Source organism: Oxyura jamaicensis, chromosome 2 (genome assembly GCF_011077185.1).
Source record: "Oxyura jamaicensis isolate SHBP4307 breed ruddy duck chromosome 2, BPBGC_Ojam_1.0, whole genome shotgun sequence".
Classification (NCBI taxonomy): Eukaryota; Metazoa; Chordata; class Aves; order Anseriformes; family Anatidae; genus Oxyura; species Oxyura jamaicensis.
Genome location: NC_048894.1, coordinates 114,891,661 through 114,918,247, shown reverse-complemented (window position 1 = coordinate 114,918,247; position 26,587 = coordinate 114,891,661). Strand labels below are relative to the sequence as shown.

General features: G+C 42.0%; 2 protein-coding genes across 8 annotated transcripts in view; one reads left to right on the top strand and one right to left on the bottom strand.

The window, feature by feature from the left end:
* The window catches only part of LOC118162733 (ethanolaminephosphotransferase 1-like), a 58,109-nt gene extending 33,666 nt beyond the window's left edge, over window positions 1-24,443 (top strand). For both annotated transcript variants that reach the window (XM_035319124.1, XM_035319125.1), the window contains exons 6-10: window positions 2,183-2,291; window positions 12,127-12,175; window positions 14,294-14,474; window positions 18,027-18,209; window positions 19,394-24,443. In XM_035319124.1, the coding sequence (XP_035175015.1) occupies window positions 2,183-2,291; window positions 12,127-12,175; window positions 14,294-14,474; window positions 18,027-18,209; window positions 19,394-19,459 (588 nt within the window). In that variant the 3' untranslated portion in view covers window positions 19,460-24,443. The remainder of the gene's footprint in view (window positions 1-2,182; window positions 2,292-12,126; window positions 12,176-14,293; window positions 14,475-18,026; window positions 18,210-19,393) is intronic.
* MAPRE2 (microtubule associated protein RP/EB family member 2) overlaps window positions 23,294-26,587 on the bottom strand; it is an 88,934-nt gene continuing 85,640 nt past the window's right edge. For all 6 annotated transcript variants that reach the window (XM_035319126.1, XM_035319128.1, XM_035319130.1 and 3 more), the window contains one exon: window positions 23,294-25,447. In XM_035319126.1, the coding sequence (XP_035175017.1) occupies window positions 25,376-25,447 (72 nt within the window). In that variant the 3' untranslated portion in view covers window positions 23,294-25,375. The remainder of the gene's footprint in view (window positions 25,448-26,587) is intronic.

Genomic DNA, 26,587 nt, shown 5'->3' with positions numbered 1-26,587 from the left:
ATACAATCCTTACTTGTGTTATTTAATTTGGACTTCTAATTTTGTAAAAAGTCATAAATAAATGTACTTGCTAAATACAAGCTTTACGTCTGAGAAGTACTAAATCCAATCAATGTCAGAGCTGTGGATAAAGAACCTGGCCATCTTTTCTCAAGTAGATTTGTTCAGTTGCACTTAGGAACACAACTTTATGTTACATTTATGTATGCATGTATGTATTTGTTTATTTTTACCAGCAGTGCCTTTTAAAACAGTCTCATGTTTATACAGCTTATCAGCATACTTAGCTTTTGTCTAATAATTCTGACAATCTTCAAGTTTTGCTAATACAGCTTAGATCAAGGGACACAGCCAGTTTTGCATCTTCCCAAAGGAGATCTGCGAGAGTGCCGCAGTTAAGTCAAAGCGGTGGTTGTTATCAATTTCAGTGATGCTGGGGCCTCAGTTAAAATTCTCTAAAAAATGGAATACCACAGAGCTGAATCCAAAGAGTGTTTCTCATACACAACGTCTGCTCAATGAGAGACGATCTCAGCCTGTGAGGGCTGAATCACCGAGTCCCAAGGCACAGGGATTCCCTCGAGAGCCTGTTGCATCAACGCTCCTGTTCCTAGAGGTGTGCTGGCATCTGACAGCGATACTCAGCAATGTGCTGCCAAAAAAAATACTGACTGTAATAGTGGATAATACTGAAGTTCCCCTTTCATCACTTGCCAAAAAAATCTGTTCAGAATTCAACGTGTGAGGGTAAATTCAGGCTCTGTCAAAGCCAGTTGGAGTTTTGCCCTCAACTCCTTTGGGGCCAGGAGTCCACCCGTCATGTCTTATGGATAACATAATGCACTTTCTTTAGGAAGCCAAATGTTAGCTCTGTTGTACTCAGTTGTAAATCCCCTTGTACACATCCTTCATTTAGACCTTTTTTTTTTCAATGGCCTACGATAGGAGTTTCGTACTAGTGCCTGCTTTTCTCCATTGCAGATCTCTTGCTTGTTCTTGCACAGGCAGTTCATTCATGCCGTCCTGCAGAGCCCCATTCAAGCAAATTCTTTGCAAGTTATGTAATGGTAGGGCAAGAATCTCGCATTTAGATGCAGAGAAGTAAGTGAAGTCAGATATAGCAATATCTAAATGTAATAGGAAGTTTAATCAACAGCAGTGTTTTGCTGCTAATTTGTGATCTTAGACTGTTATCTAGAGAAAAGAGTTTTGTGTACCTTTAAATTAGCATTTGTTTAATTTAGAAGTCTGGAAATGTGTTTGTCAAAGTTATAAATGAAGAAACACATAATGTAGTAAAAACTGGCAACAGCCCAAGCCCAAAGAAGCATGAGCAGGAGTGGGGCGCGAAGCCACGCCAGCTGCTGCCCTCGCCAGCAGGAGCTGGTAAGGAGGGAGAGGGGAGGCACAGGAGGGGAGGGCATCAAGGGCAAAATGGCCTGGGAACTGCTGCATCTCGTTCAGTGCTGTGGTTGCAGGTTGCACACCTAAAATGGTGGAACTTGGCCAAATTTGTGCCGTAAGCCTTTGGTGGGCAGCGCTGCTACGAGTCATACCGTTGGGTATGAAAGCTTTGCTCTAGGAGCTATAGGGTTTGGGCTGCATTAAAATTTCTGACCTCACCTGGGTCTCAAAATTAGCTCCCAATAGAGAGTAGAAACTGCATTTACATCATTACTGAAACTGGTGGTACTCAAGCATGTTAGGCTTGGGGCTTGTGCGCGAGTCCTTTCAGTCTAAATGAAGTTTGACTGCTTATTTCTTTTTATATCCTGTAACAATGATTTCTGTCAAACAAATTAAAAACTGGGGAAGACTTCAGCTCCCTGGTCATCCTTTGGTTTCTTCACATTCAATGGAATTTTGTGGAGATTTCAGGTGAACATATATATATATATATATATATATATATTTCCCCTCACAGTTATTTTGGTATGATCAGTTCAGGGTGCAGAGCTGCAAAACTAATCTTATCAATTCTCAGCACGTTGCTTGTTGACTTCTAAATCATTTTGTCTGAACGTTACTCTGAACGTTGCTTCACTACTTACAAGGAGTTGTTTTGTGATGGCAGCATGAGGTCCTGTCATGCGGAGACTTGCATTTGTACTAAGATGGTAAGTGAAATTCTGTGCCTTTAGAAGTAAAGGATTAAAAGTACTTTATCCTTTTTTTTCTATAGGTCTTAATAACAGCATATCTGCTCACTGGTCTTGTTGGTGTGGAAGTTTGGCAGAAGCCTTTCCTGTTTGGTTATTACATTACAGATGTATTAGTAATCTTGCTTATAGGTAAGTGTCTGGATCCATGGAAAACTTTACTCTTTTTTAAATTATTTGGATTAGATGATTCTTGTATTTCCTTTGTAATTTCTTTTTCCTTTTGTAAGTGCTGGCTAGTCCAAAAGCTATGAGAATAGATGTGATTAATAGGGTTAATGCTGGAAAATTTAAGCTGGCAGATCATTATGGAAATACTTTTTCCGCACTGAATTTGTATCTGTAGTACTCAAATAATACAAAAACTGTTCCTTAGTTACAAGTGCAGATGAATGCTCTGCACTGGTTTTTTTCCAAACCCTGTTTTTCTCAGGAACTTTGAATGTTACTCAGGTAAAATGTTGTTCACATTTACATATGGTGTAAAATTAATGTTTTGGCCTGCAGCACACAATGATCCAAAACATTATGGATAAAAGGAAGTAAGGTGTTATTTAAATAATGCTAGGCAGCATAGGTGTGAATCTTAAGAAGGTCCTACATGGTTTCTAGGCTATTTTTAGAATTACTTTCAGAGCAGAAGTGATGCATTTTTCATACACAGCAATGGCCTATTTGTTCATTTCTCGATACTGTCAGTGTAGCTTGAAATAAGCACTGAGCATCTTTCAACTGCTATAGCTAGACTCACAACAAAGGATTTACATTTTAATGAACTAAAAGCACGGTAGTCTTAGCTAAAGAGGTATGCATGTGAAACGGCTTCGATGTTTTGCTTGGAAGGTGAAGAAATCAGATTTTATATATATATATATATAAAAGACATATATATAAGAGATTGCTATATGAACATACAAATTATGACAAGAGGGCCCCAAAAGAAGTGTTTGGCACAGGCAGGGTAAATAGAAATGCCTCCAGGCCTCGAGCCAAATAAAGGACTTGGATAAAGGTGTTTGTGCCTCCAGCTAGGCACTACCTGAGCTTTTCCTGGGGGTACTCCTGAAGCCTCTGTGTTGACACAGGTTCTCTTCACCTTTCCCGCAGAGATACAGCAGATGCTCTCCCCAGCCTCAGAGGTGCTTACCAGCCTTCATAGATTTGAAAGGGCTCTTTGCGACCACCCCAGGCTCAGGCTTTGCTTTCTGTTAGCAGCATGTGCAAGGACGTGTTTTTGACAGCCCTTTGTGCTCTACCCTGGCTGTAAAATTGACCGTGTGTGACCAAGGCTGAGCGGTCTTTTTTTTTTTGTCAGTCTGTTTTGTGTTCTCAGAGGAAAGCAAAGAAAGGAAAGGGAAAGCTCAGCAGCTGCCCTTTCAGTTGGCAATGAATGATTCAGCTGGCCAGAGGCGCAGCTAGGAATTGCCCTCTGGTGGCTGCAGCCTGGGAGGGAGGGCAGAGGGTCTGGAGGGCCTGCTGCAGGTCCGGCAGAGATGATGGGTGCTGGCCTGCCAGGGAGACGTGTACTGGTGGTGTCTGCCCACAGGGACCAGCCCCTGAGCACCATCCTTCCACCCTACACACATCGCTCCAGCTGCTCCTGCTGTCAAGGCACATGACAGCCAGTTCAGGGAGTGAAGAGATGAGCCCCTTTGTGCTTGGGAAGCCATGGGCAAAGGTTTAACTCAAGCTAGTCAACATATTAGGAAGATTTGTGCAAGGAAAGCACATTGGGGTGACAAAATCTGCAGAAGCAAGCATCCTTTTTCATACTCTACTTCAAAGCAAAGCTTGATGGAGTAGTCCCTCAGAGTCAGAAAGAAGCACCGCTTGTGCCTGATGTGCTGTGCTCGCGTGAACGGATCCATAAGCAGAGGACTGGGTACTTCCTCCATCATTGTCCTGAGCAGAGCAGATATAACTAAGAGACAAAATCTTCTTTAAAAACACTAGCTATAATGTCATTTAATAAGGTGACCTTTGCAGCTGAATTAAAGCAAGTTATGGGTTGAAAGTGTGCAAGAAATGATCTTGGTTGACTGCAAATTACCCCGTATACATGGTGCTTAGCAATTCTTTTAAAAACAGAGACCATGTATAAATGTTAAAAAAGTAGCATCCTTCTACTTAGGATCATGCTGATCCAGAAAGGACTTCATCGCAGGGTTGAATCTCAGATCAGCAATAGTGATTAAAGTGTTTATCGTTGGATAACCTGCGTGCAGTGAGCATGGATATGTAAAGTTTTTAGAAGCTTCCAGTAAATCTCAGGACCCCAGTGTGCTGAAAAAGTGTCAGTCTAGCCTACGCCAAGGGCTGAGCAAGCAGGAAGATTAAATTATTTTCCCCCTTGCAGAGGCTGCAGCAAGTGTGCCTTGCTCACTCAGGGAACCCCCCTCTCCAGCATGCTCAGTGAAATGCCTTTGTGGCTACTCAAAAACCAGAGCGATGCAGTAGGGACTCAGATGCTTTTTATGAGTTTGTTTCCCAGGACCCTGAGAGGAGCCATTAAACCATAACTGGCTATCCTTAACCCTCTGGTGGCGTTTAAGAGCCACTAGTGTTCATGCTAACAATGGGGCTACATGTCTGCCTCATCTGTACTTGGCCAAGCATGTGCCTGCAGCTCCGTGCTCTTACTGCTCTGTACACAACAGGGGCTCAACTGCTGAGCTGTCCCTTTTCCGACAACAGCTGGGCTTTAGCGAGTACCTTTTACAGCGGGAAGGAATCCAAACGAGAAGCACAAGAGTGGAGCTTTTCAGATGTCTTTCCTGGAGTTTCTGGGAAAAAATGAAAAAATAAAAATCCACATATAACCTGAGGATGAACTCCGCTCCGAGCACATCTTCAGTGGAAGCTGTGGTGTCACCAGGTGACACTCACCCACTGAAAATGGAATTTTTATCAGGTGCCAGAACACACAAAGATATACATAAAAACCGCAGCAATACCGGTGTTTAGATTAGATGTTTTAGGAAAACCTCCCGAGAGAGAGAGTTTTATGTATGTCCCTGGGAACTGTCTAGCACACTGTGAACACCTGTACGAAGGTCAAATCTTGGGCTGCTGAAGAGTGCCCTTGGAGGACTCCCACATGAAGCTGAAAAACTTCTGTGTAGAGTTTTTTGGGAGATCTTCTGCTATCTAGCAAAGAGGCAGCTATCATTTTCGCAGGCAGTGAATGCGATTCCATCCTGAAGCTCCAGTCCTTAAGCTCCCTAACACACACCCAGCTAAACATCAAACAAAATAAGCAAGGCTGTTCTGTTTCCAGAGTGTGTTATCCTGGCTTCTGGACAGAAATGTTTTTGTTTGTTTGTTTGTTTTTCCTGGTAGCATGAACATAGCCAGACCTTTCTAAAGGTACGTGCCTGTGTGCTCAGCTGCAACCAGTTACTTCTCTCAGCACGGCTTTTGTGGATGACACTTCAAAAGCCCTGCTGGGATTTAACCACCACTGTCCCATAGCATTATGTAGCTAACTAGGGTTTCTTCTAAGGGCACCACTGAGGTGAGAGCTATGGTATCATGGAGGAGGCTCTGGGGAGACCTTATAGAGGCCTTCCAGTGCCTAAACAGGGCCTACAGGAAAGCTGGGGAGGGACTCTTTGTCAGGGGGTGTAGTGATAGGACAAGGGGGAATGGCTTTAAACTAAAAAAGGGGAGATTTAGGTTGGATATAAGGATGTAATTCTTCACTCAGAGAGCAGTGAGGCACTGGCACAGGCTGCCCAGAGAAGCTGTGGATGCCCCATCCCTGGAGGTGTTCAAGGCCAGTAATGCCCAGGTCCAGGTGGTGAAGCTCATGCCAAAGCTGACACACTTTTTCAAAGTACAGGTTTGAACATGAAATGTGAATGGTGTACTAACAGCTGTCAGGGACCGGAAACTTGAACTTTCTTTTAAAGTTCAAGTGAGGCCAAAGTATTCAGAATTTTTTCCTGTGATGTGTACTGGGTTATGACAGACCTCTGTGAGGAGTGTGTGTGACTTGAGGTGCACTCATTCTCTGAACTACTTACGATTATGAAATGGGGAATAAGTATGTAAATGAAAACATCATAACAGCAAAAAACTAATGATCAGGCTAAGCCACACCATTTGGAACATGTCAGGTATTTGAATTTTGTAATGCTGAGAAAACACAGCTATCCATCCAAAACAGTGCCTTGTACTTAAATAGCGTCCTATATCCTATGTTTCGAAGGAGGTCCATGCAGTCGGCAGTTATACAACAGTCTGCTCTTTCTTCAATGTCATGAAATGTTTGGAAGGCCATGGTTAAACAATGTTTTCCCCATAAATCCATTCAGCATATCTGCGTCAGAGCAGGCAGGCAGATTGCTTTTGGCTGGAGCAACCTGGATGTGGTCCTGTACCTCTGCTCTGGGGAGCAGCTGCAGTGAGGCACCTTGCTCTCCCATAGAAAACCGGTGATCCCACGAGCCTTCACAGTGCAAAGTACTGATCACAAAGCCAACTTAAACGTACTTCTGATGGTGGAAGGAATTTTTCTTTTTCTTATTTACATACATTACTTATAAATGCTTTCTGCTTCATGCCAATAAGTCATTCTCTAGTGTTTTCCTGTGGTTCCCATTGTGAATTATCGTTCCACCTCACTGGTGGACAGTTCAGTGATTAAATGTTAAGTGATATGTTTTCCAAACGTTGTCACTCCTACAGGCCCTGACTAGCCTTGACTAGCCTTGTTTTAAAAGTGCAGTTAACATGATTTGGCTTCTATTTGTCTGTCACCAACTTAACATTTATTAAAGCATTGTTGTGACAGATTGTGCAAGGCTTCTTTGAAGTAAAGCGTGTGAAATACTCACCTGTCACTCAAGATCAATATGAAAAGCAATGTTGGAGTAACCCATCTGAAGCAGTCAGAACAATAACCCAGAAAACAAGAGCACTGGGGGCTGGCGGCAGAGTGGTTTCAGAGGATGCTGATCACAGGTGGGAGTGGGATCGATGGTATTGACCCCATGATCATAATGATGGTGAGGAGCCATTTCACAGGCAGTGAGAGCCCCATAAGAAAGTCAAATAAGGGGGCTCACCCATCTGAGCCCTTCTGGAAGGCAGCCTTGGATTTTTAACTAAGGGCACCACATCTTAGGTGTTTGATTCTTGCTTACTCAGAAAAATAAAGTTAAGCTTACATGTTTAGTAAATAGGACTACCTCAAAGCAGCAGCTACATCCATAAACTAATTTCTCAGTCTATACTAAATCCCTCCAAATGCTAGTTGTTAGCTTGCAGCTCACTTCAAAGAGATTAATGCAGTGTGGTCTTTCCTAGACTCTGAAAATAAGCAATGAAATCAGCAAGCATGATAAATGCATCCCTTTACAGTCCTTATATTCAAGAAGTCTGAGGTGCTAAACATCCAAAACATACATCAACTTTGTGCATGAACACAGTGCTCATGTTTACACACTGCTCTTAATCCATGTAAAATCATTTCATAGTGTGTAGATGCGTTCAGGTGTACTTTTCATCCACCCTTAAACCGCTTGATGTATGTAGACTTGACAGGATCAATTAAGTCTGAAAATTATATATACATTTTCTAGGAGTTTTTTTTTTTTTCCCCAATTACTAAGTGGTGCTAAGATTGCCATTTCATATAATAATAAAACATAATTTTATAGCTACTGGACAGCTCAATATGCAATTATCTGTTTGGACAACCAATTAAGCAGTAGTCTTCTCAAGAAATGCCTGGGAAAATCACACAGTTCCACAAAAAGCTGCTGCTCCAGTTATAAATTCTAATGAAGCTGACTTTCAGGCACTGATCAGTGTGCTAAACATTCAGTTGCTAAGATTTTTTTCATGTGTCTCACGGCTCTAAATGTGGAAGACATTCAGAAGAAACGCAGAAAAAAATATTTAAAGGACATTACAAGATAATATTGATACCGACATTTTTTTGGTGTGTGTGTAGTAGAAAAGGAAGGTAAATGGCGAATTTAACATCCCATTTTGTTAAAGCAAGCATTGACTATGATGAATTGTTAACACCGAGAAGTATGGGATATTGAAGAATAAGAGAGGAGGGTGATGGTGATGGTATTTCATTTCTAGGCTGAAATGCAACTACAACTGTTAAAGTGTTTTTAGTGAAATTTCTGCAAATGTGAAGTCAAACGTCTGTGCAGAGTTCTTCACTGCCTCCAAAATGGGAGGAACATTCACTGCTCTGGGACTTGTGTTTTTGGGGGACGACAAGGGGAGTGGAAAGGTACCCATCGGAAAGAATTTAGGATAAGAAAGGTGTGGAGAAGATAAACAGCTAAGATAAGCACTGCTCTTCCTTTGAAGCAGCATAAGTCAGTAAAAATAGTGTTTTCGTCGTCCTGGCTACCTACTGTGGTGCTTTCAGTACTGCTTTTTATTTAGTGTTGTTCAAAATCGCTGTATTTTGGTGTGTTCAGGAGCACACTAACCTGGGATAGGTTTCTGGCTTTGCTTTAAAACCAGTGCAGGCCTCTTTTGTTGGTAACTGAAAGAACATTTTCTAGAACTGGCAGCAGTGCTGGCAGTCTGTTTCTTTGCAGGTACAGCAGCCACACCAAGTAACTGCATCGGGCCATGGCACGATAGCCCTGCAGTCTGCTGGCCTTCAGTGAGCTTGGGGGCATGCTTTAAGATGCCCTCGTGTAACTTAACTTAATTACATTACTGCCAGTCTAGACTAACATCTCAGACAAACGTAGTACACGATCTGTCACATTAGCTTTTTTTTTATTTTATTTTTTATTTTTTTATTTTTTTTTCCCTTTTTTCTTAATTTGCTCAAAAATATCACACAACTAACATCTTACAGTTTCAAAATGAATTTGAAAGCACCAGATGATATCTGAAGTTGTTACTAGAACTGATGGGAATTACCTTTTTGGTCCTTTTCATACACACATGTATATGTGTATGTCTGTGCTTATGTATCTGTGTTCATATATAAATCTCTATACAAATATATATATCTACAAATTTGGAAAGCGAGGTATGTCTTTATTTCTGACATATCTGTAATCCCAAATTCCTGAATGCATTGTTGATTTTTTTTTTTTTTAATACAGACAAAATAATTCTTGATAAAGAGCTTTGTAAATGCTTATTTCTCTGAAAAGAGAGGCACGATAGCGCAAGGCTCAGGACTGAGCATAGGATTGTACCTAAATCCTAGGATTTGGGCTTGATACCTTCAGCCTAGCGTGACACAAGAATTCCCTGTGTGTATCTGTGCCACCCATCTGTGCTTTAGTGTTTCTGCCCCGAGAGCAGAGCTGTTTTGTTACTGTTGGGCTTCAGGATTTAAATAGGCTAGGGAAAACATTAAATGTGAAATTAAAAAGTACTGCAACAGCAGTGATACTTTTCATAAATACTTGCGGAATTCTATTTTATATAGTGTGATAAAAACTTCTAATGCACTAAGCTTGATTTAAAAAAAAAAAAAGATTATAAAATAAAATAGGCCATAAAAAAAGAAAAAAGAAAAAAGAAAAAAAGCACCAACACCATCCCTTGGGCAGTGCTGAGGTGGCTGAGTGCCAGAGGGACAGCCTGGTGGCTTTCCAGGCTGCACCTTTTGTTCCCTGGACCAGCAGGGAATGGCAGCAGTGTGGAAGCAGCAGTCTAGCTCCTGGGCACAAAGAACTCCTTAATGCCAATTAAAAAGCAGACTTAATGAGTACCAAAAGCAGCCCCCGAGCCAGGCCTCCTTAGCTAAAAAAAGATGGGGGAAGCAACATGTCGTAGGAAATGATGGAATTTTGAAAATCCCATAAGAAACAGGGGAACACCCTTTGCCTTCCCTACTGCATCCTCAGCTCTCACTCCGTTAAAGGGAAGCTGCCTAAAAATACAGAGGAGTAACTGGTGTAACTGTCCCGTTCAGAAAGCGACTTTTAGCTAGCTTGGGGATTGTTTGTGGTCAGTGTGTTGTTTCTAACTAAAATGGCACTTCATAAAAATAACAAATCGTTGGCAACCATTGGTCTTTGAATTCTATTTCTAGTTCCAGTCTCTATTTCTGTTCCTCTTGGTTGCTTTTCTCCTAACAAATCAAACTTCAGGATTGCAGCAGGAAATTTAGATTTAACCTCAAGAGTCAATGTTTTGTCTCATGTCTGCTCTAATGTGATGCAGATGTTGGAACTGCTGTACGTAACTCAAGATTTTATTGAACTAGCCCTCCCTGCCTAATAGAAAACATAGCTAACTGTAGCACACATACAACACAAATAATTCTGAAGGCACTGAGCTTGTGAATTTTATAAATATATTTACAAAATACTTGGGCTCATAGTTCAGTTGCACAGCCTTCAGCTCTTTGATACAGTTTCTGCAATGGTAAAGAAGCAGAGTTCTTTGTCCGATCTGTTCTAAGAAGCAACAAGTAAACACATGAAAATGCAATACCTGAAATTCTTTACAGGCTGGACATTGTTTTTCCAGTTCTGTGTTTCTTCCTCTTTAAAAAATAACCAGAAAGGTTGGGGAAAGAAAATATTTATTGCATCCCTTTTTACGTCTTTTGCTTTCCAGCAATCCTGATCTCCACAGTTCCTGCTCTTTTAGTTCACCTTCTCTGGAGTTGTCACTCTGGCCATGCTAAAGACTTAGATATGTCTTTGCTCAGGACTGAACATCAAGCACTGACATCGCTTGAGACTCTGTTAAACCAGTACAAAGAGATGTGGAATAGTTCTTACCTGTGTCCCTTCTTACTGCCTTTTAATTTGCCTAATTTCTAATAAACAGGTAAAAGTTTGCGGCCCTGACTCCACACTGCATTTCTTAAATTAGTTTTTTAAAGGTAAAACCAGGAAGTTTACAATATTGGAGTGCTGTTCTTCCCCATAACAAAATATTAATTATGAATGCATTTAGTGCTCCCTCAATAATCCTTATGCCTTACATAATAAAGCCAGGTAGAAATATACTAGATAGAGCAATCTCCAAGCAGCAGACAGACCAGGTAAAGGCACTTGATACACAGTAAGTGGGAAAACCCAAACCAAAGAGCTCTGTAGGGAAACATGGGTGTCACAGCTTAAAGAGGGGCTGTATACATTCTCACCCACTTTGGCTGGCTAATATTGTTGCTTTTTCTTAAACCTTGAATGCCAGCTTTTAGCTGGAGTCTTTCTTTGTCCCTTGGGAGGACCAACAGACCAGTGTGTGGGTGTTGCACTGTGTACCAGTGGGTCTTCCGCCAGCTCCAGGGCTCTCGGCAGCAGCAATGCAGAGAGACACAGCAGTAACAAAGGCAAATTCCTCCTCCTTTGTCAGTTAAAGATGAGCTCCAGAAAGGTCACAGCTGTATTTTTTTTTTTTTAAAAAAAGGACAAAAAAAGGACAAAAAAGACAAAAAAACTCATCCAAACAATATCATGAAAATTAATTCATTTACAGCGTTGTCTCAGCAAAGCAGCTCATTATTTTAATCTCAGTATATTGAACTATAAACCTATTATTTTCCCACTAATGTGGGCAGCCCTGTTGGAGGTTAATTGTCTTTATATATTCCACTGAAAAGCTTTTGGTGTCAGACTCGTCTCTTTCTACATGAACAGAGAGCAGCTCATGCAAAATGGGGCTGTGATCTTTCTTGGGTCCAGCAGAGGAACCTGTATTACAAATAACAGATTCCACTGACATGTTACGTTGTAATTTTTAAAAATCTTCCAGCTATTGTCACTCATTATACAAGAAAATCTGTATCAGCAGCTCCTTCTAGCAGCTAACTCTTGGAAAAATAAGGAAGGTTATATTACTGAGCCTCCAAATGGAGTTTGCATCCTGCAATGAGTACTGGAATACTGAGTCATTTCTAAAATGGCTCACTAGCTCTGTTATCATACGAGAGACGGTGAGGTTGTCAATGCAGAATGACTGTAAATCATAGTATATGAATCTTCTATTTTTATTTTTATTTTTTTTCCAGGCTTCAGTTTACTTCTTTCATTTCCACAAACACTATACAACATTCACAGGTAAGTGAACTAATATTATATAAGTACTACCCCCTCCCATTTAATTCTGTGCATGTACTTGTTTCCTTACATGAGAAATAAATGTAATCTTTCAGCCAGATGCTGTCCTGAATATCTGCTGTAGTGTTTTTTTTTTCTGGTCAGCTTTCAGCATCTGACTGCTTTCTTTTCCAAGTCTGTAACTCTGATTTTTTGTTCCCTTGCCATTCTCCGGACAGTCTCACACTGTTCCTGGATGCTAAACTGATGAAAGCCCTACAGTTATAAACACTGTGTTTTATTTGCTGCCAAATGTGATTTGTAACTTTTACCTGCTCTAGGTAACATTCTGTAGCTGATCATTCCCACTCCATAAAGGAGTTTATTGTCTTTCAGATCCTCCTGTAAAAGTCCTCTCTGTCTGAAGGCTGCAGATAATTGCCATCAGATATGGGCTAGGCACGTGGCAAGCTGTGATAACACCCAAGAGTTGGCTTGCTGCACCTAGGAATTTTATACACAGCTCGGTTGTACTCTGATGGCCTATTTTTATTAATGCTCTCTGCCTTCTAGTATTTGGTAGCTCGTTTCCCTCATCTGTCACATCAGGTCTCTCAGATACTTCGTTTCTTGGAGGAGGGACTGTCACTCCCTGTCTTCAGGAATTAGCAGGAATTAATATTAGCATTTAAATTTTCGAGAGGCTCTAAGATAATAATGCATAGTTCCTACGCAGCCCTTTTCACGTCGCCGTATAGCCCTAGAGAAGGAGATGGGGGGCAGGAAGGGCTGAGGACCTGTAGAAGGACTGGCTCTGGGGCAGGTTGCCTGGGGTAGCACTGGGAAGGGGCTGGGGGCAGTGGGGGCAGTGGGCTTTGCTTCAGGGAGGACTGGGAGAAGGCGGACAGCACCATGAGCATGTCAAGCCCTGGCAGCAGCAGCATTTACCCTGACAAACATCGAGTTTTTGTTCTCTTTCCCCTCATTTAGGGACTTCTGTTTAGCATTTGCCATCTCATGTCATTATTTGACATAGGTCTTCTGGTGGGATTTATTGTTCCCATGAAGAGCACCATAATTCTAAACATCCAGTCAGGGTTGCTTGAAGAATCCATAGATGAGCTATGTGGTGATGAGGGATTTGAGTTTTTCAATAATCTTCTTTCTTTCTTCATCCTGCTGCCTGCTCTCAGTTGTTATTTTATCAGAAGAATGCTATTTTCTGGAATGAGAAAAATATTTATTGGATTTTTGTCTAGCTGCTTTTATAAACACAAATATTCAGTGATTTTAAACAGGATATTTTGCAGTACACTTCAAACACTCGAATCGTTCTTCTGAAATATATGTATGAAGAAATGATTTAATGATAGTGAACATCAGTACATCAAACCTACTGCTTTTATAACTTCTCAGTGAGTTTTGCTTGAATGAGCACACAAGAAAGATGCAAAAGGTATTGATGTTACATTTACCTTTTTTCTATCTGACAGAAAATATACTCCTTTACTACCGATAATACTGCTATCTCTAAGAGGCAACTTAAAATGTCCAAGAAAACACAATTCATAATTATTTTTTTTTGTTTCTTTAATTAGCAACAAAACAAAACAAAACAAAAAACTGTCTCCCCACCTTTAGGTTGTACTTTGCCAATGATGTAGGATTGTCTAGCAGCACCTCCGCTCGACTGAAACAACAGCAATACCTGCCAGCCACGTGCATGGCTGTGTTGTCACTGAAAACATGGGGCATATCAGCTGAACTCGTTACATGTCTCATGTTACAAGGTTAATCATCTAAAAATATATGTATTGACTTCACAACTAGTCTGCATGCTGTGCATGTGGACGACAGCTATGGTACCGGAGTTAGTGGTCCGCTGCCAGACAATGATTAGGGAGGTTGAATTGACCAGAAGCTATGCAAATAAAGCAGTATAATTTTAGCCCAGAAATTAGTGTTCATTAGGTATCCTACAATTTCTCTTAAAAAGCTTGGGTACCTAACCCATTTGCACAGGTAGTTGTGCTGCAAGATGAATTCTTGGGCTAAGATCAGGCTAGAGTTTGAAGTAACTGTGTGGAAATAGAATGGATAAATTTTCTTACCCTGTAAAATCGTTGTATTTATTTACAGAGCACATCTAAAGAAAACACTGAAGAATGGTTCTTTGTATGAAGGACTCCTACCTCTTGTGTCACCTCTGTTGCTATTCGTTCTTCTTACAGTCTGGGTGGTTTTATCTCCAGGCAACATATTAGCAAAGCAACCAAGATTGTTTTTATGGATGGTTGGGGTTACTTTCTCAAATGTTATTGTAAGTATGTTTGTGGTGGTGGTATTATTTAGAGACAGCTTTGTGTCATCGAGACTTCTATTTTTACATAAATAAACAGAAGGGAACAGAAACTGCAGTTAAAATTCTGCAGAATCGCCTACACCACTCCTCTGCCTCTGTGTTAGGCTCGCTCTTACAAAAATTCATCACAGCAGTTGTCTGGGCTGGGGATGCTTTCAGTGCTGCAGTACTTATTCTACTACAGCATAACATTTTAATGATTTTTTCTCCCCCCAGGGTTTTATGAACAGCCCTGGGAAGGCTTCCCTTCCAGAAATCTAACAGATATACACCACACATAGGGAGGAGTGTAAAATGAAGCTCAGTGCAGGCATAGACTTACCAGCAAGAGATGGGGGTGGTTGTAGCCTTCTCCTCCTGTTTTCCCCATTAACATGGCACACGCAGTCCTGTGTCCTGCATGTGAGCTGATCCCACATCCTCCCTCACCGTTCAGAATAAGGCCATACCACCCACAGCCGTTTTTAAGGGAAGATGTGAAGTGATGCAGGAGCACAGTGATGTCTCTCTGCCCAGGGGTTGCTCTCTCCTACACCACATCAACACCGTTTCCAGTTTTGCCCCTTTTAATGCCAATGGGGCAACATAAACCTTGGTGAACAGCATGGGCAGCCAGGCAGTAATGCTGACTGTTGCAGAAAACACAGGGCTTTCTTCTCTGTAGGAGGCCTTGCAATACTTTTCTTGCCAGGAGAGTAACAAGTGAGCAGCAGCTAAGTAGAAAGGCTGTGGTTAATGCTAAGGTACCCTGAAGTACAGCGACTGCTGGCATTTTCGGAAGGCAGTCTCCATCACTGTCCAAAATCATGTCACTGAGCAACACTGCATCCAGCGGAAAAAGTGGAAGTCTTGAAATGCCTTGCGTTGTGAGAGAGAGCTTGGAAAATGCAGGCTATTAGAAGGGGAAGCAGAACCCCTCTGGAAACTTATATTCAAGAATGAAAAAAATAATTGTGACACTTGTTACATGTAGTCTATAAATATGTGTTTCTGAGGGTCACAAATCAAACAATTCCATCTTAAGGACTTAATCTGACAGAAGTTCATAGAACCATAGAAGAAAAATAGTAAGGCAAAATAGAAGTTTCTCAGTAGACTGCAGTTGCTTAGGCATTGAGTGTAGTGCATATACTTAAGGCCTTGGTTTTAGTTTTTCCAAAACATCCGCTGCAGTATGAAAGGCTTACATGAACTTAAAATGTCTGTAGGTTAGCTGAAATGTAAGCATTTTAAAAACAAGCATTAAAAATGTATGTGTATTAGTTGTATTTTATCACGTTTTCAAAGTGAAAAACAAGCCTGCCTTTCCTGTCACTTCCTGTACCTCACGTGCTGTTCCTCCAGCAGCAGAGGGACGGCTGTCGGAGCCATGCTGCTCTGCTCGCTGACAGCCTGACGTGCTGGGTTTTCATTATCTGGCCTGCAGACCACGGACTGCAGCCCCTGTCTCCTTACCCGCTGTTATCTCAAGCTCCTTGTGCCTTTGGCAACGTGCTCAGTTGCCCCGCAGACCTTTTGGCTAAAGGCCTGGCTGCGGACCCGGCCTCACAGCTGCACGAAGTCAGGATGTGTGGGCAGAAGGAAAGGCCTCCAGCCCGTCCTGAGAGACAGGACATTTCCAGCATTTTTGGTTAAACTGAGGAAAAAAGGCCTAAAAAGGAAAGATGCTTGTCCCTCAGAGGGAACTGCAAAGCCCGCAGAGGCGAGTGTCCCCACTTGAGTGAAGGATTCAGGCCCCACAGAGATCTTCAGCCATGACCACAGTGGGAGTGCAGTGGCTGGGGTGGTGGCCTCAGGAGATGCTTCATGAGGAACCTCCTGGGGAGACCTTAGGAGAAAAGATGCTCAGGGCCCACCTAGGAGCATAAACCACAGGGATTTAAATACAGCAGGGCCAGGGTAGCACGGCAAGGTGGTGGCAAAGGGGATCAGAAAGCACAGGGCATAGTCCCGCAGTGTCACCCTTCCTTTCCAGTCTGCCTCTCCAGACTTCAGTGCTTTCATCTCCGAATGTGGCCTAGGGCTGACTTTTAGCGTGAGCAAGGCAGTGCTGCAGGACCAGGGGGGTGAGGAGCAGAGGAAGACATGCAGAGCTCATTCTGCAGCCCTTTGATGCGCTAAAGGTGAATAGCTCCAAATATTCATAAGAAATCTTTGTGAAAAATTGAGCATCATACATAACATGGCGTAATAATGATTTTAATGATTTAAAACAATGTGAAATCCAACCTTGGGACAGGTACAATCATTCAGTGAAAAAATATAGTGTATATATAGTGTATATTCATGTGTTAGAGATTTCTTAAGCAATCTCTGATACCCTCTGGAACAGTTTGGAAGGACTTACAGAATTGGTGCTATTCAAAAAATTCATCGTCAATACCAATAATTCAAAGTAAGCAAATAAATTTACATTATGTATGTGTGCTTACTTCTTGCACTACTGAAAGGCATTATTTGTTTGTTTTTTGCATCCTTCAGCTTCCATAGCTCAAGTAGTAAAGCTACTATTTTCATTAGATTTCAGTCAGACTGCTACTCCTGCTGTTACAGGATTTCAAGCACTGTACTGATTTTTTTATATATATATTTTTATATATATTTTTTCACTGTTTTCAGGATGCATAAAATCTATTTGTGACCACCTTCAAATTTTGAATGAAACTTAAATCAATAAAAATTTCCTAGTTCTTTTTTTTTTTTTTTTTTTTTTTTTTCCCCTGAAGAGAATGTATATGAGACAAATGGCTTAAGGAGTCTAAAACAGGTAAAAGGACTCACGTGCCTAACTGTATAAATCTGAACTTAACTGAGTTCATCTCATGACTGTTCAAGATCTCAGTAAAATTAAGCTAATTGTTTTCAGTTGAGTCATGCACTGTATATTCATTTTTTTTCTGCCATTCTGAGAGGAATCCCTTTCCCTGGGCTTCAGCTCCATAGCCAGGGAGCTCATTTTCATAATCAAGCCAGGGAAATGGTGCTGCTCAGGTGGGTGTTTTAGTATATGGAGTAGTGCTAGCAAAGAAAACTAGGATTTGAAAGAGGCATGTATCTTTCCCTCCCTTACATACAACAAACCAGAATATATTCCTGCCATGCCATGTGATTAGAATACCATTGTGCTCTCCTAGTGACTAAGTGGTGGCAATTTGATTTGGGATTACAACTTTACGAGGCCGTGTGAAAGCAGTGTCAAACAAACTCCCCTTGTGCAAAGCTGGGCTTCAGCTCATAAAGTGCAGCACGTCAAAACATTGTCTCCCTAAAAGAAGTGAGTATTTTAAATTACTTGCAATAAAGTCCTTTAAGAGGCCCATACAACGAGGCACAAAGTTCGACATCGATAGCAGTTTTCTTAGTAGAAACAGGCTCCATTTTGAAGTCTAGCCTGTTTTTTCCCCCATCAAAAGCAACCCATAGAGAAAATGGATGCAAGCTGTCTAGTAACACGCCGACCGCCCTGCGGCTGACCCAGCTCTTCTCACCTGGCCACCTCTGTTCCCGCAGTGCAAAGTCATCGTCTGCCAGATGAGCAGCACCCGGCCCGAGCTGCTCCACTGGTTCCTGTTCCCCTTGGCGCTGGTGGTCTACGCAGCCATCTCGGGGCTGCTGGGCTGGGCAGAAGACGTGGTGCTGGCCGCCTTCACCGCGCTGGTCACGGCGGCTCACGTGCACTACGGCATCTGCGTGGTAAGCGGGCGGCTCCGAAATGGCCGGGCGAGAGCTGTGCGGGGCATGGCGCTGATACGGGGCCTGGGGACGGTGTCTGTGCTCTCGGTTTGGGGCCCTGTCCAGGAGTCTGAATCTTAAGTTACAGGTTTCTCATGTGTTTTATTTAGTCTAAAGTTGAAAAAATAAAAATAACAGAGGTTTGCTGTTGGCAGTGCCTTTTTGTGCATGCAGCGGCTTGAATGATGAATAATTCCAATGAAATGACTGGTATTGGCTTCAAAACTATCACAGCCATAATATTTATGGGCAGCTTTACATAACAGCTGATCCATCTGGCATGAATGTCCTCACTCCTTTGCCCTTTCTTCTCCTGAGATTACTTAAGTGAAAAAAAATAGGAAGGTAAAAATGGAAAGTAAAATGCATAAAAGGTGGCTAACTCTGCTTTCAATCTGCAAGCAAAATAACTGTCCACATTTCTCATCTTTCCATGGCCTTCTATTTAGCATCTCTCAAGCCGGAGACATGAAAGGTTTTCCAGCTCATTCAGTCTTACCCACACATTTTTGTGTCTGTTAGATATCAGTTTTGTCATTTATTATCCTCTGAATTACTGCTTAGATTAATTTTGCCTCAGTTAATGCCTTTTTCCTTTTTTCTTTTTCTAAAAAGCATTGTCAAATAATCCTTAGGAAAGTGTCTTAATGGAGGCTTACATTCAGATAAAACATCTTGCATGGCAAAGATCCCTCATTTAACAGGGATTTGCTCAGCATTCCTTTATTTAAGATAGCTGTTGGGATGCAGGGATTTTTCCTCCTGCCTTTGCAAGAGGCCTTTTGTCAGCAGATACTGTCGTTGTAGCGGACTTTACCCAAGCACCAACAGGGGCCACTCTATGGAGATCGTAATGGGATCAGCTGGTTAAAATCCACTACTGAATGACTGGGCCCTACTCCATCATGATTTGTGACGGCTGTGGCTCTGGCCTGCAGTAATTTAACCTCCCATCAGTGTGCTGCAAGAGGAGTGCCACCATCACAGCTCTCGTGTGTGGACACTTGTAGGTCCCCACATGCTCTTAGGGCCCCAAGTACCCCAGGGCGGTGGCTGGGTCCTCCCCAGTGTGACCGGGAGGAGAGAGGTGGTGAGCCGTGAAGCTTGTACAGGGCTGTTTGCTAATCCCTGTGATTTATCTTTAGGGGAGGCAGCTGAGCGAACACTTCAACATTTACATCTTTTCCCTGAAGAAACGCGTCCAAGAATGAACACCTGCACTATGGTCAGACTGTAACACTTGACATGGAGATTTCCAGCTCTTTTGATGTGATAAATAGTGGAGTTAATCTGATTCAAATAACCAAAGAATAGAACAGTCCAGATACTCGAACAAACTGCGACAACGACCTATGCAGCAAAATGCTTCATCTCAGAGGAAAATTCCTGTCCAGCAGAGACGTGTTTGCCAAGTTACGCTGCTGCTAATATTTATTCTCTTCCCTGATGCCACGTCACCTTCTCTGAAGCTTTCGTCTTCCTCCTCCTTGCCACTGTGCCCAAAGCCCTTGATAAAGCCGTGCTGGGTTGCGTGGGATCCTTGGTGTTTTATAACCAGAACTGGTTTTGCCCAGGCTCTTCACCAGTGAGACCCCAGCAATGCAAACCCACCCACTCCGTCCTTGCCCCTCAGACATCTGTGCCTGCTGCAGTTTCCATATTTGTTTTCTCACAACTCACTTCCTCCACGCAGTCTCCTGCAGGGCTTACGCACATTCAGTCTTTTCTTCACCTCAAATGAACGTGTGAAGAGAATGAAATCAGAAAGCTATGGGCACACTGAAGTATTTTTGAAATGTAGGATCCCTCCCCCCCAGCATGAAGGTGAAACTCAGCTGAGCTGTATCCGTCCAAAAGGCAGGCTCCATACCAGAGGTGCTTGCTTTTATACTTACTTTCTATGCAGTAACAAGCACATTGTTGGTATTTAAGTAGCAACAAGCAATATGCCCTACAAAGGTAACCAGCTGAGAATAAATTTGGCCAACAAATGCTTGAATATGCTCAGATTTCACTGCAAAGCACACAGCTTTCTAAACCACGAAACAGGCAGCGAAAAATGAGCCAGCCACGCACGTTCTAAATATTTTCGAACCTCGTCTCTCAGTGCAAAATGCTAAGCAAACAATTATTTGCCTGGGTTCTTGAAATAAATTCTTGTGGTTTCAGATAATGACAAAAACAAAAAACAAATGAAAAACCCCAACCAAATCAGACAAGAGCTTTTTTTTTTTTTTTTTTGACATTACAGATTTGCACGCAGATGTAAACTGTTCTCTCCATCTATAATATACGTGGGCTTTCTGTGTGCCTTGGAGGAAGAGCTAGGAATTTGAGTTTCATCTCCTTTCATATGCTGCCCTAGCCAAAGGGACTTTGTGGCCTTGAAGCACTAATGAAACAATCTGTCCATTTTCCCCAAGGTAAGCACTATATTACGTTTCTTGCACAGAGGGGCGAGACTGACTGACTGGCATGTTTATTAAATTGTTAAATATCTCACTTGCCAGAAGCACGGCAGAAAATAGGTGTTGAGCCACTAAACTTTGGGCTTTTTCAACTCTTAGACCTTTAAACTTTTGGATGACCACCAATTAGTCATGTCTCCCACCTGCATATTATGTGAACAGCCTCATCTTAAGGTTGCCTGTCCCAGTAGTTCGCCCACCACGATGTTGGTAGGGCAGACCTCCCCTGGCAGCAACTACGAATCTGAGACAAGCAGGCAACGAGCCATCTCACAGCTTGATGAAGGATTAATTCAGATACAAGATACACTGATATAAAAGGCTGACCCGCTTCAATATTTTTAACCTGTCCATCAAAAGTACCTGGAGGAAGTCCCGACAAGAAAAGAATACGATAAACAAAAAAACCTCTGGATTGAAAGTGGTTGTACTGGAGGAACTCTGTGGACAGGCTTTCCTTTTCCCTCTATTTTGCACTTATTTATAAAAGCAGTTGGAAACAAGGGGCACAGAAGCTGCACTACTTGATACACTGTAATGGAGTATTTTGAAATATCGCATTAAATGAAATGATAAAACTTGAAAAGCCACAAGCTGCCTGCACTCGTACCTTTCTAAACAGAAATATAGTATCACTTTAAAAGGAAATTAAGCTCCAGACAACTTTTTTTTTTTTTTTTTTTTTGTATTCCACACAAAGACATGGCAAATATTTTTTTTTTTCTTTTTCCTTTTGAGAGTAACTTGTCACCACACTCTCTATAAAGACAAGTACAAACAGGGATGGTGTAATGCACAGTGTACATATCGAATTGTTAGCCATCTCAGATGGTAACTGGCTCAATGAAAGGGAATAAAAACACTTTGTTCATACGGCAGTGTGGTCGGATTTATTTTGCAGTCAGATAACGGTATGAAGATGAGCAGAGCTTGGTTTAAGAACAATTACGTTATGGCCAAAAAGTTTGTTCAAAATAAAACTTTTTGACTTATTTGAACTGGAAAATATATTACTTCCTTTTTACGCTGTTGAGTATTCACACTAGCCCAAAGACACGCCTCCCCCACGTCTTACGAAAAGCAATTCAACTAGCTCTGCGCACACAGGTTTGGGTGCCCAGGTTGGAAATTGGCTCCTCTGGTCCCTGCTTCACCTCCCCCCACATCAGAAATGTTCCCAAAGTGGGGCCGGACCCCTGCCCCAGGGTACCTGGAGGTAGCGGGAGGAGCTGGTCTGACCTCGTGGCGGTGGCACACAACCAGGTGGCTTCAACCTGTGGCAGAAAGGTCTAAAATAGGTGGCTTTTAGGTATTGCAAGGAAGATTCATCCCTGAATCCCTTCCAAAAGTCCACTGGGTGCTTCAGCGCCTTTGCTGTTGTGCTCTTTTCACCTCCCAGCTCCCTTACGTTTTTACCTTTGATGTACCAAAACTAAGTGATGCTGCAGGAGATTTAGTACTCTGAAATTGGAAAGCGTTTGCCATAAAAAAAGAACGTTCTGTTTACATGTACATATATATACACACATGTATACATACATGCACCTTTTTTTATTTGTTTGGGTTTGGTAGAAAGTGATTCAGTTGCTGGGCTCTTGGGGAAATAAATAGACACTGCCTGCAGACACAGGATAAGTGAACTTACTTTTTAAAGCAGCTCTCTTTTTCTTCCTGCTCCCATATGCACTCAGTAACAAAGCAATTAAATATATGTATTTTAAACAGAAAAGTATTATTTTAGAATGTTTTGAAGTCTCTAGAGCTAGACAGATTTTAACATATATTTTTTTTATTAAATATGTAAAAAGATAAACGCAAGTCAAGTTATTCACATATTCAGACAAAAAAAATCTACTCTACCATGCGACAATTTGTGGATAATGTAAAATGACTGATACATCTGGATAAGACTTTTTGTATCTATTATGTCATTACTTATCTATTTATAATTAACAATACATATGTTTACATTCCTTTCAGTTTACATTTAATATATAACCAAAGCTTTAAGGTGTGCTATTTAGTAAAGGTAATTACAAATGCATATTAAAACCATAACGGAATAATGGGTTACTCGCAGGGGGGTGGGAGGAGAAGGACAACTCTTTCCCCTTTCAGAGCATCGCTCTCCCCTCAGCACAGCCACGTTTCTGGTGCCCAAGAGGTAATTTACTGCCCCAGCTCCCTGCATTGGTCACTTCCTCCTTGACACAAGCAGCGAGAGCACTGCGCTCCTCAGACCAAAACCAGGATATAGAGAACTGGAGGAGATTAAGTACAGCTTTTGTTGTTGTTTAAATGGGCTTCAAAGAGAGAAGTTCAGAGGTGCCACAGCCTGACTATGAACCCCTGGGAGCTCAACAACCCAACTGTCTGCACCTTCAGAGAAGCATTTTCTCTTGAAGTGCTCTCCCCGCACCTGCTCGAATATTAGCAGGAGGACAAACCGCAGTAATTGGAGTCTGCTGCTGCTGATTAGGTTTATGGCCTGATCCCAAACTCCTTGCCCCATCAGAAATCCCCTACAGATTAAAGGACGTTCTGGAGACTGGAAAATAATTAGTAACTGCTCTTCAGTTCAACAGCGTTATGAAGAACTACCGTTTATTACAATGACAATTGTAATAAGTACATAGGTTCTAATAAACACAAATACAATGAAAATGACAATTCCCCCATCTGTGGTGATTCTTGGAAATACTTAGTTTGGAAAATACACATTTTTATAAACCAGATCTTATTTGTAACCAATCGAACATCAGAAAGGAAAGTGCTGGCCTGCAGGTTGCAGTACTTTTGCTATTATCAGGTAGGCTGTGAGGTCAATGCTGGAGGCAGGGCCAGAAGATCTTCAACCCCGAGGGTCTACAAACCCTATGGGCACGGGGAGCAATCAAGGAAACAGAAATACCTGTTCTAATGTTTAACAGTATTTTATAGATTGCCTGCGGTGCAGCACAACAGCAGTGTTCTCACATTTAACTAAGAGCCACTTAGCTGCAGAAGATTCCTTAGGAACAGAAAACTGCATGTGTGCGTGCGTGTTGGTGGGCTGATTAATTAAAAACCTCTCTATGGACGCATCAGCTGGGAGCTCATGCTTTAGGAGTGCACGAAGACCTAAGAAGGTTTAGCTGTTTGTAGCTGTTCAGCGGGTTTTTGAATTTTTCAGTGACTGCAGACTGGGTTGGGACTTCCATGTACCTGCTTAATCAGAGGAACAATCCGGAATTAAGAAAAAAATCAAGTGAGAGACCAAGAATACCAAGCATAAAATATTCAGAGAGACTAGAATGCACAGTTTCACGATAAAAACAAGGAATGCTTTATACACTTCAAGATACCTCTTTATAAAATACCATCATTTAGAACAGGGTAGCAGGGACCGTTCTGGAAAGGAGCACCCACTGCAGGCGCCTCCCGGGTGGATGTGCTGCTGCACCACGCCAGCCTCGCTGCAGGAAGGTCAGCCAAAGCAGAGCTGGCTCGCTCCCCCTCGGTCAGCGGGTCTGATACATGCACCGTCTCCAGGAGGACGTCTCGCTGCCTCTCCACGCTTCAGAAGCGGCCTCAACACCTGCGAGGTGTCCACCACCCACTTAGAGGGAGTTCGGGGGGTTTCAGGGCTAGTTCTGTGGCTGGGTTTCCCCCGTGCCTTGCACTAGTGAGGAAGCTTTCCATCTTCCAGACTTGCATGGTCAGGGCAGCAGAGGGGGGAGGATAGCAAGAAGAAATGTCTGGCCTACTTTGTCCTCTTCTGAGGGGTGGGAAGCCAAGCATGACGGCAGGGATCGTGTCCTGCAGCTACACTTGTGTCAAGGAGCTTCCTCTCCTGCATCAGCGCTGAGCCCTCTGCAGGCAGAGCTGAAGCTGGAGGCTGGGACAGGATTCCTCAGGAAAGGAAGAAAAGCTGGGAAATGTCTATTGACTAGTCAGGAAACTGGGAGGGTTTTCAAAAAAAACTTAAGCGGATGTCTGTCCTCCAGAAATAAGTCAAAAAACATACCATGCAGCTTTCTAACAAGCTTTCTAACACAAGGTTTTAAATCTCTCCTAGTGAAACAGATGCTATGCCTTCCACTTTGTGAAGGCGGGAAAGGAATAAACGTGAGCAACACGAGCATTTTCCTCCACAACACACCTCATCATTATGGCTTGAGCACGACTTCCACTGTATCCCTTTATTCCAATTGACCGAATTTACGCCCCAAGGCGGATGTACTAGGAAACGCCAAAGCACCACAAAGTGAGAGACACAGCTAGTGGTACGGTACTTCTTGCCACACAAAATGCCAATATAAATATGTTAGAACAAGTTACAAGTGTATCATACTTAAGACAAAGAAAAAAAAATAAATATATATATTTTCTTAAAAGAGCAGAACAAATCTCAAGCAGCCAAGTGGTGAAGTTGCAGTGATGTACAGTAGGTGATGTAGCCCTACAACCTCTTGGGAAGATACACTGAAAGAAGACTTCTGCAAATGCATCTTGGCAAAGTATGGGTACAGAATGCAGTGGTTGGCTGGCACTCACTATGGTACATAAATGTTAATGGCAGACTGGGAGTGAACTGATTTCAAGTTTGAGGCCACACATGTTCCAATTCTCCAGAAGAAAGTTCTCACACAAAATGAAAATTGTCAGACGCTGGGTGAGTCAGTACTCCTCCTGCTGCTGGGGCTGTTCATGGACTTGCTCTTCACCTTCATGCTCTTCTGTGTGGCTCTCCTGCAGGCAGAAAAAGACCCCAAAACATTCTTCAGCAGACAGCATTCCTTCTGTAATCTCACCCCACCGTGCTCCCTCTAGCCTCAAGTTCAACTTTTAACTTTCATTCAAATGAGAAGACACCAACACAAGACAGCTAACGATTCAAGTTCGCCACTGATTTACTTTGACACCCTCATATTCTGTCTCCACCTGTCTGTTTGGCCTCTCACAAGGCTATATGAGTTAGACTGCTTAATATTAAACTACGTGCTTCAATATATTAAGGCAAAGTTGAAATTCAGAGCTTTTTATTATTTTTTCTTTTTTAAAATCTCTGCTGCAATGAAAACTGGCATAAAATAAATGCTAACTCCCAGGTAACATCAGAGCTGTTGTACAAATGAATCTCTCAGTAGCTCTTTTGCATATTTTTTTATTTAATGAGTTTCAAGACTATGAGAAGCAATTTGTTGCTGCGGCCAATGGGGTGTGGGCACAGTTAAAAACTCAAAATGGAGTAAAAACACTTCCATGGAGTAATTAGGCATATCCATGTTGATTTGTGTTCATGATGTTGTGAACTATTTGTTTCTCTACTACTTTTGGACTTGCACATAAATACAAAATGAGCTGTTTCCCGAGAAAAGCAGCATGTTGTGACATTACAATAAAATGCATTTATTCTGCTTTTAATTGATGTATACGCAGTACTGATACTTCCCCCCCAAAAGTGTCAGTTTTCATCCTCAGCGTGTTAACTGTTCCAGCAAGCAAACAGCTCCAATAACTAGGCGGTGAGATATTCCACAGTCAGATGCTGTATCACAGCATCCTGATGTCCTCCCATTTTCAGCCTGTCCAAGGATTTCTGAACCTGTCTGCTACAGTTTTCACACAATCTTCACTCCAGGTTTGTATCACAAAATGGACAAGACACTTCTGCTATCACATACTTCAAAAATTAAACTCACTTTTTTTTTTTTTTTAGGTCAGCTGTACTTCTTGCCCAAAATGATATACTCATGCTATCATAGCCCAGAGTTCAAAGGCTGTCAAAACAATGATTTTTAATGCTATCCAGAAAATATAACCAAAGATTTGCTAAGCATGAACACATTTCCTTTGGAAAAAGTTAAATCCACTATTCACTTATTTACA